At 40.5% G+C, this 16,871-nt stretch overlaps 2 protein-coding genes across 2 annotated transcripts; one reads left to right on the top strand and one right to left on the bottom strand.

The window, feature by feature from the left end:
• Positions 1-984: 984 nt before the first annotated feature.
• LOC113134265 (extracellular calcium-sensing receptor-like) lies at positions 985-4,887 on the top strand. The gene is made up of 10 exons (XM_026313539.1): positions 985-1,196; positions 1,432-1,735; positions 1,965-2,051; positions 2,160-2,267; positions 2,388-2,554; positions 2,665-3,142; positions 3,245-3,475; positions 3,588-3,711; positions 3,818-4,290; positions 4,447-4,887. Exons 1-10 carry the CDS (start codon positions 985-987, stop codon positions 4,885-4,887), a joined length of 2,625 nt encoding a protein of 874 aa, XP_026169324.1.
• Positions 4,888-8,912: 4,025 nt separating this feature from the next.
• On the bottom strand, positions 8,913-13,725 carry LOC113122644 (extracellular calcium-sensing receptor-like). Its single transcript, XM_026294130.1, has 12 exons — positions 13,685-13,725; positions 13,264-13,477; positions 12,857-13,148; positions 12,145-12,387; positions 11,945-12,022; positions 11,520-11,835; positions 11,197-11,369; positions 10,884-11,114; positions 10,657-10,780; positions 10,230-10,423; positions 9,787-10,065; positions 8,913-9,650 (listed from the first exon to the last, which is right to left on the bottom strand). The coding sequence occupies exons 2-12, from the start codon at positions 13,473-13,475 to the stop codon at positions 9,222-9,224; spliced, it is 2,571 nt and encodes an 856-aa protein (XP_026149915.1). The 5' UTR covers positions 13,476-13,477; positions 13,685-13,725; the 3' UTR covers positions 8,913-9,221.
• Positions 13,726-16,871: the final 3,146 nt, after the last annotated feature.

The raw sequence follows: 16,871 nt of genomic DNA, 5'->3' as shown, positions 1-16,871 counted from the left end.
TTAAATGTTCATTCAAAAGAAAAAGTAATGGACCCCATGGACCCCTGTCACAGTGAACAATATTGTTTAGAAGGTTTTAACGTTTCCATATGTGAAGTTATTCTCTCATTCACACTTGTGTGTTTGAGGGTTAGGACTTAGTTTTAGGGTTACGGTTAGAATAATGTTGGGTGACATTTACAGTAGTTGTTATGGTTGAGGCTATGTATGAAACTGGGGAATGCATTATGTCAGTGTATGCCCTTTACACACATAGAAGTACAAGTGTGAGTGTGAGAGTGTGTGTGTGAGTGTGTGTATGTGTGTGCGTGTGCGTGAGGGTGTGTGTGTGTGTGTGTGGTGGAAATCAAGGTAACTTAGTTTAGCAGCCCCCTGTGACAGCTCTGCTGTCTGCCTATTCACATCACTGAAGAATGAGCTAGGCCTAGTCAGGCATGACACTGTGACATTAAACAGCTCTTGTCTTTCTCTATTATAGTCAGTCGCTCAGTTCAGTTTCTTGTTATTGTAGTTGCTCACTGTGAAACAGGGGGATCTTTTTGCTTTGATCCGAGCTCGGGGGAAATTAGGTCAGTTTGACAGTTGTGATATGAGGAAGGTAGCATAAATAGGCTACTAGGTGGCGTCTCTGCCTTTTTACTAAAGAGCTCGTAGACTGTCTGTGTGGTGTTAATATGTACTGCTATGTATATACAAGCTTAGATTGTTGAGATCAAGTGGTTTGAGTCAACTGATATCACTGGTATTTTTGTACTTTTAAATTTCTGTAGAAATTAACATCTGGGGTTGTGATATATTCATTTTTCTGTCTTACCTCCTGCAGACAACTGACAAATTTCTGTTCAGTTTGTTGCTTTGTTTACAGACTCATTATTTATTTTTTGTATGCATACACATATCTGCTATTTAAAACAGTGTAGTTGGATGAAAAATTTTTGGATGAGGAAAGCAAAGAGCAGTCTTTTATGGAGAGGAGAACATATTATGCTTTTATGTGTACTATGGTGTGGGATTTTTTCCTATAACTCCCACCAAGACCAGAGCCAACAATGTGAGGTAATCCCAGGATCTATGTCCTTGCCTGTTCTGGAGAAAAAGGGAAACATTGTACTCGGTGGTCTCTTCTCCCTTCATGATATGGTGTTGGAGCCCAGTCTGTCGTTTACCACTATGCCACCTGCTCCCCAGTGTACCAGGTAAACCATTTTTGCAAGCTGTCAATATATGTAAAGCTGTGATTAAGAATCTGTGACATACATGTATGCTCATAGCCAAATATGGCACAAATCTCCTTTAGTTCAACGTGTCCATGTTTTGTGAACAATGATACGTGAAATTATTATTTATTTTTTTTTTGTACAGGGCTCTACATGTGTTGAAATTTAAAACAGCTACAAATTTTGCCTCAAGACACATTCTGTCTTTTTTCAGATTCAATTTTCGGACTTTCCGTTGGATGCAAACTATGATCTTTGCAATCGAGGAGATCAACAGAGAAGGCAAACTCCTTCCAAATATCACACTGGGCTATAAGATCTATGATTCGTGTAGTGCACCCCATCAGGCACTGAAGGCTGCTATGGAGTTAATGACAAGTGAAAAGGGTGAAGGCGGTGAAGAAGAGACATACAGTAAAGTCACCTGTCATGGGACTGTACCGGTGGTGATAGGTGACGGAGGCTCTACTCAGTCTCTTGTAGTGGCCCATTTTCTGGGAGTCTTCCATTTGCCACAGGTAACATTGTTATAGCTAATCAACAACTTCATACCAATCATTTGCCGTGTGTTAAAGCTGTTGGCAGGGTAGGAATAACAGTGTGTGTTGCCTTTCTTATTGTCTCAAATTCAACACACCTTTGGGTACTGTGAGTTATATTACAACTCAATTACATACAACTGAGTAAAGAATATTTTATGCAAGTATTTCAGTGTAAAATGAAATGTCCACATTTTCTTTCAATCAGGTTAGTTATTTCTCCAGCTGTGCCTGTCTTAGTGACAAAAAGGAGTTTCCTGCCTTTTTAAGGACCATGCCAAGTGACTTCTTCCAGGTTAGGGACAGCAGACACTCAACACGCTCTACACAAACAAGAGAAGTTTTTATTTCTAACATGATATAAATCGTCTTCTACTTGTTTCACTTTCCTGTCTCTTTGTAGGTAGATGCACTAGTACAACTTGTGAAACATTTTGGCTGGACTTGGGTGGGTGTGATTGCAGGGGATGATGCCTATGGCCGTGGTGGGGCAAACATCTTTGCTGATGAGGTGGGTCACACAGCCCAAGATTAAGAATTGAATCATAATACATGTAATTTTCAATGTAGAACGTGCTGAACAGGCAAAGATAAACTGAAGTAAGTTGTCACCTATCGTTTGCTGTCTCAGGTTGGAAAGTTAGGTGCTTGCGTTGCCCTCCACGAGATCATCCCTAAAAACCGAGCTCAGAACACCATTTCATCTATTGTTTCAAAGATCCGTTCCTCTGCAGCTCGGGTGATTCTAGTTTTTGCTGTGGAACAAGATGCAGCAGCACTGTTTGATGAAGCACTAAGGTATGATGCTTTCAGCTATTCATCACCTACACTGAAGTGTTTTTTTTACTGATACAAATGTTAATACTTTAAATTTGCACATATGCTATCTATATATGTTTTGAATATAGAGAGGGGCTCACTGGGATACAGTGGTTAGCCAGTGAAGCTTGGAGCACAGCTACCATCCTCTCCATCCCCAGAAAGTACCACCACATCCTCGAGGGTTCTATGGGATTTGCCATTCGGCGTGCACACATCCCTGGATTGCAAAATTTTCTGCTTCGCTTGAATCCCTCTAGCCCAGATGCCCTTGGAGATCCCTTCCTGATACCCTTCTGGGAAGAGTTGTTTCAGTGCAGCCTGGGTTTGTGGGCTGATGGTCAGAAACATAATGTTCAGGGTAAACCTCCCTGCTCTGGCAAAGAAGAATTGGGGAGTGTGACGAATGTATATTCTGATGTGTCACAGCTAAGGATTTCCTACAATGTCTATAAGGCAGTGTATGCGATTGCACACGCACTCAAATCGATGAGAAGTTGTGAGAAAGGAAAAGGGCCATTTACTCAGGAGACCTGCCCAGATACAGACACTATACAACCATGGCAGGTACATTTCCATATGTTTACTAACTCAGTTAACAAACACTACCCCTATGTAAAAACATGATTAGAATTTAACAAGGTGATCATATGCACTGTTTTTCCTTAGCTACTTCATTACATAAAACAAGTGAAATATTTGAACTCATTTGGTGATGAAATTAAGTTTGATAAGAATGGTGACCCTGCAGCCATGTATGACCTGGTTAACTGGCAGCTAAGACCAAATGGAAAAATGGAATTTGTCACTATTGGCAAATTTGATGACACAACCACAGTTGGAAAGCAAAAACTCCAAATACAGGAACAGGGAATTATATGGAATGGCAACCAAACCAAAGTAGGGATATCAATAGAGTAAAACAAAGTTGTGTGAACTGTATTTTGTGCAATAATATGTTTACTGTGTGACTGAGTTGTGAGCTGTGTAGTGTGTTTCCTTTTCTACTTAGGCTCCATTGTCAGTATGCAGCAACATTTGTCCCGCAGGTACCCGAAAGGCAATCAAACCTAACTTCCCTATCTGCTGCCATGATTGTGTGGTTTGTACAGCAGGGGAGATTAGCAATCAGACTGGTGAGGAAATGCTACTTACTCACATTAGATTATAAAATCTGGCCTGAATTAATAGTTGCAGTAGAAAAGCCACAGTAAAACAACTAAAGCATTGTCTTGCTTTTAGATGCCATAGAGTGTGTTCGCTGCCTCCCAGAGTTCTGGTCCAATGCTGAGAGGACAGTCTGTATCCCCAAAGAGGTGGAGTTCCTCTCCTTTAGCGACACCATTGGCATCACCCTAATGACTGGTTCCCTCATTGGCTCCTTTTGCACCTGCGTTGTAATTTTCATATTATCCTATCACAGAACAACTGCTATTGTCAGGGCCAACAACTCTGAGCTGAGCTTTCTGCTGCTCTTCTCCTTGACTCTGTGTTTCCTGTGTTCTCTGACCTTCATCGGCCGGCCCTCTGACTGGTCCTGCATGCTGAGACACACAGCATTCGGCATCACCTTCGTCCTCTGTATCTCTTGTGTTCTGGGGAAAACTATGGTGGTGTTAATGGCCTTCAGATCTACACTTCCAGGCAGTAATGTGATGAAATGGTTTGGGCCTTTGCACCAGAAGACAGTCATTACATTTTGTACACTTGTCCAGGTAAGTACCTAGGGCTTTTTATCTGCTTTTTTATTCAAACGTTATATACACATACACAAACTCAAATATGTATATATCCATGTACACACACACACACGCACACATATATATATATATATATATATATATACACATATATATAATTTTTTCTTGCAGGTAATCATCTGTACTGTGTGGCTGGTTGTCGCCCCCCCTACTCCACGTCAACTGATGCCACGTGAGAGTGCTATTGTCATTCTCTTGTGTGATGAGGGTTCACCCATTGCATTCGCTCTGGTCTTAGGCTACATTGGTCTCCTGGCTTGCCTTTGCCTTCTTTTGGCCTTCCTGGCCAGGAAACTCCCGGACAACTTCAATGAGGCCAAACTCATCACCTTCAGTATGCTCATTTTTTGTGCCGTGTGGGTAGCCTTTGTTCCTGCCTATGTGAGCTCTCCAGGGAAGTACTCTATAGTCACAGAGGTGTTTGCTATCTTGGCCTCCAGTTATGGACTGCTGGGATGCATTTTTGCACCAAAATGCTTCATAATCCTACTGAGGCCTGAAAAGAACACCAGGAAACACCTGATGTCTAAAGCTCCCACTGACATTTTTTAGGAGATACTGCTCAAATGATGCACGTTTGATGCACTTCTTTAACATTGTCTGTTTCAAACATAATGAGATAAATTACCTTCACTTTAGAGTGTGGTTTAAAGTAGAAAGAATCTATGCAAGTGGTATGATCAATTACACTTTACCACCAGATGGTAGTAGTGTGCTGTTGATGATGCCTTTAGTCATTCATATCTATACCTGCTTATTCCTATCTAGGGTCACAGGGATCTCCTGGAGCCTATTCCAGCTCTCTTTGGATGAAAGGCAGGAGTAACACCCTGGACAGGTCACCAGTCCATCGCAGGGCCACACATAGAAACAAACGCTCACACTCACTCGTATGGGCAATTTAGCATTACCAGTCAACCTGACATGCATGTCTTGGGATTGTGGGAAAAAGCCAGAGCATATGTGAACTCTACACAGAATGGCCCCTGCCGGGTTTCAGACCAGAAACCTTCTTGCTGGGAGGCAACAATGCTGACCACTAAGCCACTGTGCTGTCCCTTATGTCATTCACAATGTCCTATTAAGAAATACACAAGCACGCAGTAACGCACGCAGTAACACACACACACAAATAAGTTTCCCCAGTGTCTTTGTATATCTTTCTGAAGACCACTTTGATTCTATTGTAAATTATTTCTTTTATTCTAGATAAAGAACTACTTTATTCATTTATCTGAGCAATGGTAAAGAAGAATATAAACAATAGTGCATATGTTATAAGTTATGTAAACCCCAATATACTCTGTTTAAAGTCAGTTAAAGTTCAATAACAGTCATAGTCAACAGTTATATAATAAGAAAAGAAAATGTGTAAAACCATACTTTTCTTCAATCAAATGGTTTAATTTTTCCTGCTGCATGGCCCTCATGTGACATCATCAGTGGAAATGGAAATGTGAAGGACAGCTCAGTGCTCGATCTGAATGGGATTTGGCAGCAGTGTCCTTGCTGATTTGATCAGAGCTAGAATGATGAGGCCCATGGTCTCTGAGGTATGCTCTGTGGAAATCTCAGCTGTCAATGCTTAATTAAATCCTCGTACTCTAGAGGCCTTTACATCTAAATATTAAAGCTGGATGTTTCCTACAATAACAAACTAAAGGCTCAGACATGTTATTTTGGCTTTCCACAGTTGCGAGTAGACTAGCATTGATTATCCACGACTGATTGATCTGTTGTTCCTCCCAAGGCAGAGCAGTAAATTGGAACATGGGTGGATGTCTGGTCTCTGACAGGAGAAGGAAATGGTGTTGGGAGATGGGAATCAGTGTTTTATTGTCACTGTACTGCTTTACATTTATATCTAACACTAACACACTTACACTTATAATTACCCTTTACATTTTTAGCTCCTATCTACCTTCTCTACTGCTTTACCAATTGTTGTGGCTCTGACAGTTAATTGGCTTCTTTTCATATTGCATAAGCTGTGGCTGATAGGCTGATAATTTTTATATTTATCATCTTTAAGGTATTTACACACTCAAAATAGATAGAAGGCGAAATGTCACGACAGCATAAATGCGTTTGGCTGGATCATATTCCAGGGCTGCTATTTAGCCTCAGTCCAGCCTTGGATAGACATACCAAGTTTCGAGAAAAATTTGGGTATGCTTCTTGGACTTATGCTTATGTGCAACTTCCAGTTCATTATTTGGTAACTGGACTATTGTAGACTGCATTGATGGACTGTATATTTTGCTGGAGGTGGTAGTACTTGTGTTGAGCTTTGATGTTCAGAAGTGGGTCAGAAGTGAGCTGCCTTTTCATACTTTCCATACTCATCATGTTTTATGATACTCATTTACCTTTTTTTCTGAAATAAAAATCTGCATTTGGTTTGTCATACAACTTTCTATTTATTTCCCATTTGCTAGTTTCGTTGCTAGCTTCTAATCCGTAAATTGCTTCACTGAATCTAAGGATGCTAGGTGGGGGACTGCATCTGGTAAATTAAAATATAACTGCTATTCTGGTGTTCTGAATAGAAAAACAATTTATTTAAAATTGAAGGGATGAGATGCATTTTTATGTGTTTTTGATCTTATGCCTTAGATGTCAATATCACACAGTTACAATGTTGTCATGATACTCAATATAATTCTTGTAAGACTATAGTTATGGCTCAATAGGTCCCTACTTACCTACTGGAACTTACTACCCACTGGAAGGTTCAGTAGGTCATTATAATCGCACAGATCATTACTGTTGTTATTGTGTAAACATGTTGGCTAAGTTTAGATGTTGGCTAATTAAAATGCATCGGTTAGGTCTAAGCATTAAAATGTGTCGTTAGGTTTAGGCATTAAAATGCGTCAGTTAGGTTTAGGCATTAAAACGTGACATTGGGTTTAGGCATTGAAACGTGTCGGTTAGGTTTAGGCATTAACACTAAGGTTTCGGCATTAAAACTCGTTGGTTAATTTTAGGCACTCAAAAGACTTGCTTATAGTTAGACTTAAAATTAATTCGTTAGGTTTAGGAAAAGACTGTGAATTGCATTGCATCTGTCTACAACCACCACAGGTCACTATGTAAAGTGGATGCACATTCAGTCATCACAATCTCCTCGACCACATGTATGTTAGTATTCCATCCACTAGGCATAGTAGGGTCCTATGGACCTATATAAATAGGACTGATGTACACTGATCATATTTATTTAATAGTAAAACTGTTATTAACCCTAACTGTTAATATCAGGCTGTGTGACATTCCTCCCACTGTCTTGGAGATCAATCTGGTCAGCTTTTGTAGGACTGCATGAATTGTGAGGGTCATCAGTGAATCTGTTTTACCTGGGCAAATGGTGCTATAAAATATAAACAGTGTGCATTCAATACAATCATTCCAGGTATTCTTGTGAAGCTTCCAAGACCTGGATTTCCCACCATCCATCTGTGCCGTGGTAGGCAACTTCCTCACAAACAGTCTGTTAGGATCGGTCTCCATTGTTCTTTCTAAGGTGCTATATTTTCTATAGTCTCCATTGTTTTTATTAGGGCTATTTATATTATTTAAACATGTAATCTTTGTGGTGTGTATGTGTATATGTGAACGTTTTAAGATCAGATATAGCGCTTTTAATCTCATTGCACCTTCATGTAATGACAACAAAAGCATTCTATTCTATTCTGTTCAACTGATTCCATTCAAAAATAAAATGATCAGATCATATTTTCATGAACAATAGTCCTTGCCACTGAAACATATACATGAGTAGAGTGCCTTGCAAAAGTATTCATACACCTTGAAATTTTCCACATTTTGTCACATTACAACCACGAACATAAACATATTTTATTGGGATTTTATGTCATAGACCAACACAAAGTGACACATAACATCAAGTGGAAGGAAAATGTTGAATGGTTGTGAAAAATTTTTCACAAATAAATATCTGAAAAGTGTGGCGTGCATTTGTATTCAGCCCCCTTTACTCTGACACACGTAACTAAAATCCAGTGGAACCAATTGCCTTCAGAAATCACCTAATTAGTAAATAGAGTCCACCTGTGTGTAATTTAATCTCAGTATAAATGCAGCTGTTCTGTGAAGCTCTCAGAGGTTTGTTAGAGAACATTTGAGGACAACCAGTATCATGAAGTCCAAAGAACAGGCCAGAGAGGTCAAGGATAAAGTTGTGGAGAAGTTTAAAGCAGGGTTAGGTTATAAAAAAAACCTACAGGGTGCAGGCAGATGCAATGTGAAAGAAAGGCTGAATGCAGTATTTGCTTGAGAGAAATTCCTCAAGAAATAAACAACATGAATAGGCAACTGATACATTTTGGAGCAGCAAATAAATTATTGGCACACTTATAATCTCTGCAAACAATTTGTTAGCAAGCAAAGTCCTATTTTTAAAAACAAAAAATGTGCAAAATATGAGGTATTATACATACAACAGGAAAAAAAATGAAACTGCCAGTCAGCTTATAAACAGATACAAAACAGGGTTTAGAGATTTGCAAGTTCATATTTAGAAAGGTCAGTTTATATTAAATCCTGGTGGCTCATTGAACTATTTAGGGACCAGCAGTACATAAAGTCAGCAATATTTTAGGGAGGTGTGAAATTATAGAGGGTGTTACTGCCTCTGGACGCACCATCAGTACCTTTTATTTGTTTTCATCAATTTAACATGTCTTGCCATTGTGCACCCTGCCAGTAAACTATTGCTTTTGCTGTTCAGCAGGAGCTCTGCGTTTAATTATGAGTCAGGTCTTATATTAATGCTAAGGTCAGGAGGTAATTGCAGGTGACAGATTGGTGCATGTTTAGTTTGCCTGTCAAGGGCTAAAGGTGCTAAACTAGACCCTACTGACTTATCTGGTCATCATATGTTTCTTGGTGTTTTTCTCAGGCCTCAGAAGAATAATAAAACACTTTGGAGCAAAGATACAGAGCAGAAGACCATAACTTGAGGCCAGGATGGCAAAAATCTCTACTGCGACAGTGTACTTTCCAGGAGAGCTGACATAGGCGGGAACAAAGGCCACCCAAACAGCACAAAAGATCAGCATGCTGAAGGTGATCAGTTTGGCTTCATTAAAGTTGTCTGGAAGTTTTCTAGCCAGGAAAGCCAGGAGGAGGCAGAGACAGGCCAGCAGGCCTATGTAGCCTAGAACAAATGAGAAGCCAACTACAGAGCCCATAGCACATTCAAGAATGATCTTGGGTCCCCAGTTGTCCACAATATCTCTTTCTGTAGGCTGAGGAGGGGCCAGGGTCAGCCACAGCACACAGATCAGCACCTGGGAAAAGGATGGAGAGAGAGAGATATTTTTAGGATACAAATAAAGACTATAAAACGATGATGGCTTTATATAAGTGAGCCAGTTCTACAGGAATGAACATCACTAGAACTGCTATTGTTAAAAAGGAAATCACCTGTACCAGGGTGCAGATGGAGATGGCCAACCTCTGCTGAGCAGGCCCAACGTAACGCATCAGGTTTTCCCCGGGCAGCGTCGAGCGAAAGGCCACCAGGACCACCATAGTGCGGCTCAGCACACAGGAGATACACAACACAAAGCTGATTCCAAACAGTGTATGTCTCAACATACAGGACCAAGCTACTGGTTGTCCAATGAAAGCCAGTGCACACAAGAAGCACAACTTGAGCGACAGCAGGAGCATGAAGCTCACCTCTGAGTTGTTGGCCCGAACCTAGGGGAGGGATTTGGAAGTAAGATAAAATACAGATTGGTGTAGACCATTGTCTTTTTTAAAATTCTGAAATTAACACATCAGGAAATTGTAAAATAACCATTTTTCTCTATGGTTCTATCATTTATGCCATAATCTAAGATGTGATTTGGTATCATCCTTACCAGAGGTGTGTGTCGATAGTAAAGGAAAGTGGTAAATGTGGCAGCTGTTAGCGCTGCCCCAACAGCTGACACTATGGAAAGGATGATTCCCATGGTGTCGCTATAAGAAAGAAAGTCCACCTGCTGGGGAATGCAAACAGTGCGATTTGAGTTGGACCAGAACCGCTCTGGACATCGAAAACACTCCAGTGAACCTGTTAAGAGACAAAGGCAGACAGAATGTGTTTTTATGGGTTTTTGTCATAATCCAAAATGTGTTCAAATAGCTTTTTATTAAACATGTTTTCTTCTTTTTCTTCTTCTTGAAATTATTGTCTTCTGTTAATTAAATATCATTCTTGTACTGATTACTTCCATGCAGTCCAAGAAGAGGTATTCTGCTGTAACTTATCTGTATTTATTCAAACAAATACAATGAACCCTGTACCTGTTTGGTTGCTGATTTCTCCCTCGGCACAGGGCAGGCAATCAAAGCAGCACACAGGTCTCCCTTTCTGCACAGCTCTCCTTGTACCAGGAGGACAAGGTCGACTACACACAGACACAGGAACCTAGGATTAGGTAATACAATAAAATTACTTTCAGGGAAACAGGGAACACAGTAAATAAACTAGAAGAGAAATCCATTATGAAAAGTAATGTAAAAATAGATACCTCATGTCTGCTACCTGCTCCCCACATCACTCTGTCCATGTCAATGTGAAACTGACCACCTGACTCTTGAGACGACACAAAATGGCCAACAGTGACAAAATCCCCTGTTCCCTGAGCTGTAACGTGCCAGTTGATGATATCATATGAGGCAGGGGGGTCTCCGTTTTGGTCAAAGTTCATCCATTCATTCAAAGGTGTCGTAAAGTTCACTTCTCGCAGGTAGTGAGCTATCTGAGAGAGACAACTTTTATTCCACAGCACTTTGGAAAATAATAACATTTATGGCATCTCCAGATTGTAGAATTTCATTTACCTGTAAAGGCTGCAGCCTCTCAACATCAGGACACTGGCCTTTCAGGAAGGGACCTTTTCCAGGTTCACAGGCCAGCATATTTTTGATTGCATGAGCAATAGCATACACAGCCTTGTAAACATTATAAGTGATTCTTAGCTGGGACACATCTGCATACAAGCTCTCCCCAATTCCTGCAAGTGACTCATTAAGGAGAAGTAAGCGAATAAATGTACTTTGCAATTTAAACATTAGGATATTAAAAATTAAAGTAAAAATTGAAACTAAATTTGTGAATATTGTTTCATATGACAGAAAGTTTTAATCAGTGAAGCAGTGATCACCTATGACCTCTGAGTCTGAACACAATGGCCGTCCCAGGCCAGAATGAAAAGAGCATCCAAACAGCATTTCCCAGAGTTCTTTCACAAACGGGTCTGACTTGGATGAACTGGGATGAATGTGTGTCAGAAAAGATCCCAGTCCTGGGATATTGGCTTTCCGCAGAGCAAATCCTATTGTCCCAGCCAGTGAGGGAATATAACGAGGGACTAAGAAAGCAGCATAAGTAGCCCAAGGATCATTAGCAATCCACTGCTTATCTGTTATGTTTTGGTGAGCCACTTCCTCAAACAATGCCTGACGAAGAGATAGGAACACGTATATTATCAATAAATGAATATAGTGTTTATAAAATATGAATGTGTAAACCAAATGAAAATTAGGTTTAAAGATTCAGTAATTATAAAACCTTTGCATCCAGGTCTATAAGAAATGCCACCACAACTCTGGCAGTGGATTTCTGGATGGTTTCAACTATTCTTTGCATTGTCATCTTTGGATAGTCCTTGGGATGACAAAGAGAGATATTAAAAATCAAAGGGAGAATTGCAGATAGTAAGAAAGACTAAATAGAAAGGGAGAGAATCACGTATGCCCCAACACTGTCAAAATGAGCCATTACATTACCTTTGGAATTACTTCATGGTAGGCAACACACACTTCAGTTCCCCTGAGTGCTTCCATTAACATCTGAATCCCAAATCTGCCAAAATCATCATCCGCTGACACCAGACCCACCCACGTCCACCCCATCAGACGCAGCAGTTCAGCCATGGCCCTCGCCTCTGCAGCATCACTGGGTGTTGTGCGGAAAAACAGCGGATACCTCCTCTTATCACTCAAACACCCACAGGAGGCTAAGTAGCTTACCTGTGAAGAATACAATAGTTTCTTTGTTGGAGGGGCACAACATACTGTAGTTTAAAAAGCACATCACAATGAGTATAAAAATATGAAACTGAATTACATCATTCCCAATGTGTTTTGAAATAAATGCTTTAGTCTGTGCATTTGTCATATCTTACTATTTGTGCAATGCTCCAGATTAAGAGCATTTTTGAGGCCACTGGCTTGTTTATGTCATTCATGTCTTTCATTTGAACTAAGACAGGAGAAACCTGAGGAAATCCTCATTAACCCATTGAACTGAACACAAAGTTAGACCTACTGGAGTTTGAAATCATGAACTACTTCCTGTGAGGCAGTACTGTAACATTGTGCAGCCCAAAGTGAAAAACACAAGAGGAGAAGAAAGACATATGATCTTCAAAATACTTTGCAGCAAAACTAACAAGCACATGAATAATCATTATGTTTGCAACACATCAGTTATCCTCACCATGGGTATATCAAACACCCCGAGGGTGTTTGCCACAATAATGGAGGCTGAAGTGCGTGAATCACCAACAATAACTGGCACTGTATGCACAGATCCACATTCTGAATTTGCCAAATAAGCTTCCTGTCCAGTTACCATAGCCATGGCTGCCAATAGAGTGGTGCTTTCTGCTAAACAGGTGTCAGCTACCAGATAGCCAAGGGTGAAGTTGGGCAGGAGATCTGGATTACTGTTAATTTCCTCCACTGCAAAGATCATGGCCCGAAGCCAGCGATACGCTCGCTGATGAAAACTACATGCAAGAAAAGAATAACAGGAAAAATAAACATCAGAAATAAATATATGTATACATTTTCAGCTAAACATGCTCAGAAGAAAACAAAATATTGAATTTTGCTGAATCTTACATTTCACAGGATGCATTAGCCTTCTCACTCTGAAATTCCACCTCAGGCTGTGGTGCCATGACATGAACAGGGAAAAGGCCTCCAATCACTACATCTCCAGCCTGATAAACACTACCTGGAACAGACTTTATCATCAGCTGGCAGGACTCCCCTCCATAAACCCCCTGGCTCTGCACAGCAAGGCAGCAGAGGAGCAGAACACAGATATGCATCACTTGGACCAGGGGAGCAGAGTGAGGGAAACCCAGAGAAAGACAGAAACATAAGCAGCACTGACAAGACATGAGCATTTAAATACAGGCAGATAAAAGTGATGAATAGCTCAACAGCCCAAAGAACCACTAAATCCTGTGACATGTCATTTTCTGTTGATGAAACATGGTCACAAATTCTCTTCTCTGCAACAAACACAAACTCTCACCTCAACTCAGTAACAGAAAGGGATGGTTGCTTTCAGTAGTAGTGGTCATTTCTTGCCCAATAAAGGAAGAAAGAGGAAGACGATGTATCTGATATAGAGAAATCACTGCACATGGGAGGGGAATCAGAACCTGGCTTAGCAGGAGGAGAATTAGTTTGTTATTGAAAGAGAGAGAATACTGGCTCCAGTACACTGGAGTTAACACAGTAATTGAGCAAAACCCAGGTGTTTATTCAGATCGCCCGGGATCACACTTTCAAAATAGATGATGTAACTAGAATTTCTCTTAGTTGATCATTTAGATTACGTTATAAACAACTTATTCCCGTCGTTTTAAAAGTATTTGGATCTTTTGCATCCACTTGGACTGATTCATATCGCTTCCCCAATTCAACAGTAAAATATCGTGATATGCTTTTTCGTATCTATGTCTGCGCCGTTTTTTTCTTTATCTTGAGATCATAGATTGTCCACAATGCGAATTTTTTTTTTTCTTTAATGAGATCTAAAATTATGGGCACACAGATGTAAAATACAACATGTTAAGGCTGTGAATTGAAAATAATTTAATTGAAAGAGTAAGTGAAAACACAGTAAGTAAAGAATTAATAGAAATAGTGATATATGTTGAGATGTGATGACATAGGGTTGGTGATGATATAGCGATAAACACAAATGATATCAGCGCAGCTTATGTAAGTGTTTTTTAGTTAAGATAAGAAAAGATAAGACTAACCCTACTTGTCCCATAACAGGAAAGTCCGCATTTTAAGAACAGCAAAGGGTAATGCACAAGATAAAAATAGCAGAAATATAGAAAGAAAATGTGTCAACATTTAAAATATAATAAAAATGGTAGAATAGAAAAGTAAATTTAATTACATTGCCCTATAGTAATTTAAATTTAAATAGTTTTTTTATAGTCTACAGGTGTGGGAAGTCAACTGGAGGTCTACTAGAAGCAGTGCTGGTTGTGCAATCTGACAGTAGGAGGAAGGAAGGACCTGCAGTAGCACTCTGTCATGCACTTGGGGTGGAGCAATCTGTTGCTAACAGAGCTGTCCAGTACTGTCAGAGTCTCATGCATAGAGTGGGAGTCTTTTTCCAGCAGCCTTTTATATTAGTTTGACCAGTCTCTTCCTGTCTGCAGTCGAGATCCAGCAGACTACACCATAAGAGATAGATGATGCCACCACTATGTCAAAAAAGGCCCTCAAGAGTGTCCCCTGCCCTCCACATAACCCTAATCTGCCTGTAGAGCCTGCTCTGGCCTTTCTTATAAAGTGTGTCTGTGTTATCTGATCAGTCCACTCTCTCAATGTACCATGCCCTGGATGTGTTGTTGCTGAGGGGTGCCTGCATCTTCAAAGGTCCACCACCAGCTCTTCGGTCTTCCCCACATTGATTTTGAAGGGATTCTGCAGGGACCAGTCCACAAAGTCCTGGAGCAGTCCTGTGTACTCCCTGTCATCCTCATCTGAAATGAGGTTGACAATTGCAGAGTCATCAAAGAACTTTTGCAGGAAACAGTTCAGTGAGTTGTACATAAAGTATGCATTATACAGGGTGAAGAGAAAAGGTGCCAAAACTGTTCCCTTCAGGGCCCCTGTGCTGCAAGCTACCATTTCAGACACACAGTCCCTTAGCCTCATATACTGCCCACAATCTATTCTGATATGCTCCAACTTAGAATCCTGTGCTTTATAGGGTTGAAGGCAGTGGAGAAATAATGTTTCTTACAGTGCTCCCAGGCTTCTCTAGGTGAGAAAAATTATACAAAATAATAGAGAAATATTTGCTGAAGAGAAAGGTATTTGCCAAAATCAGGCAAAATACAAATAACTGGACATTTGTATAAAAAAGTCCAAACACTTCTTGAAAAATAACCAAAAGGTTTAATTAATAACGGAAACATCCCTGAATTTGCTGAACATTAAAAGCTGTTTATTTGAACTTGGTGAACTGTTCCATTTTACGTTGAGATATTGTACAAAATTTCTGTTGTCTTCACCTTTTGTAAATGCACTAGTGTTGCTTAAGACAACAGATGTAGAGGACAGGAAATGGTAATAATGGTGTCTTGTGACTGTCCATATTAATATTTAGTGATTAGTGAAGAGTACTTTTCTTTCTCAAATTTAATCATGATGTTTTTTCCTCTCTCTCATTCTCTCTCTCTCACTCTCTCAAGCTTGGGTCCTCTGCGAGCAGTCTGGGAGGTTGGAGGTCCTGCGCTGAATCGTCACTGCTCCTAGGACTGTACTCTTTTGAACAGATATCTCAGTTTTTGTTTTTGGGATATGATGGAGCCACTGTCCTTGTTTGGGGGTTACGTTCCAATTAACACAGGAACCACTGTTGCTTTCACCTTCCACATCTTTTGGGTGGCAGTACAGTCATGGATGCACATGGCGTACAGGAGAGTGCTCAGTACACAGCCCTGTGGGTAACTGGTGGTGAGCATGAGGGTGAGGGACCTGTGAGCAACAGTTTTGACATGCTGTGGGTGGTTTGTAAGAAAATTTTTAATGCAGGCACAGGTTGTGGTAAAGGGCAGTTAACTTGTCCACACGGATGTCAGAGATTATGATGTTAAAGGTGGAGCTGAAGTCAACAAAGAGCATTCTTACAGAGGTCCCAAGTTGTTCCCGTTGGCTGAGTACAGGAGTAGAGCTTGATCCTATGCTGCCATGATTAGTCCCTCTGTGCTGTCTTTCAGTCCTGCATTGTCCAGACACTGGTAGGATTTTTCAATATCAGCCACTTGTTTTATTTGACAGTGGTACATACCATGCAGGGGCTTGTCCTCCTATGATGGTTCTTGTCCTTCCTTTTCCAGCACCTATTCTGCTGCCTGAGGTATTCACTAAGCACATCATCACTGGGGCCATCTTCCTGATATACTCATGTATCTTTGCTATTTCATCTTGGATAGTGGCTCTCATGCTCACTAGTCCACGGCTTCCTTTATTATTATTTTGTATATTCTTTCTCATCTGGAGGACACTGAGAGCACTGGGAGAATCATGTTCTTTGATTTTTCTGGTGCCTTCAACACCTTACACCTGAGGCTTCTGAGGGGCAAGCTAGAGCACATCAAGGTGGACCTCCACTTACCAGAATAGATTTTGGATAGTTTATTGGGGTTAAGGGACTGTGTTCCTGACAGGGGCCCTGCTTGTTTTGT

Source organism: Mastacembelus armatus, chromosome 13, assembly GCF_900324485.2.
Source record: "Mastacembelus armatus chromosome 13, fMasArm1.2, whole genome shotgun sequence".
Classification (NCBI taxonomy): domain Eukaryota; kingdom Metazoa; phylum Chordata; class Actinopteri; order Synbranchiformes; family Mastacembelidae; genus Mastacembelus; species Mastacembelus armatus.
Note: the sequence above shows the minus strand (reverse complement) of the source record. Positions and strands in the feature narration are given on the sequence as shown.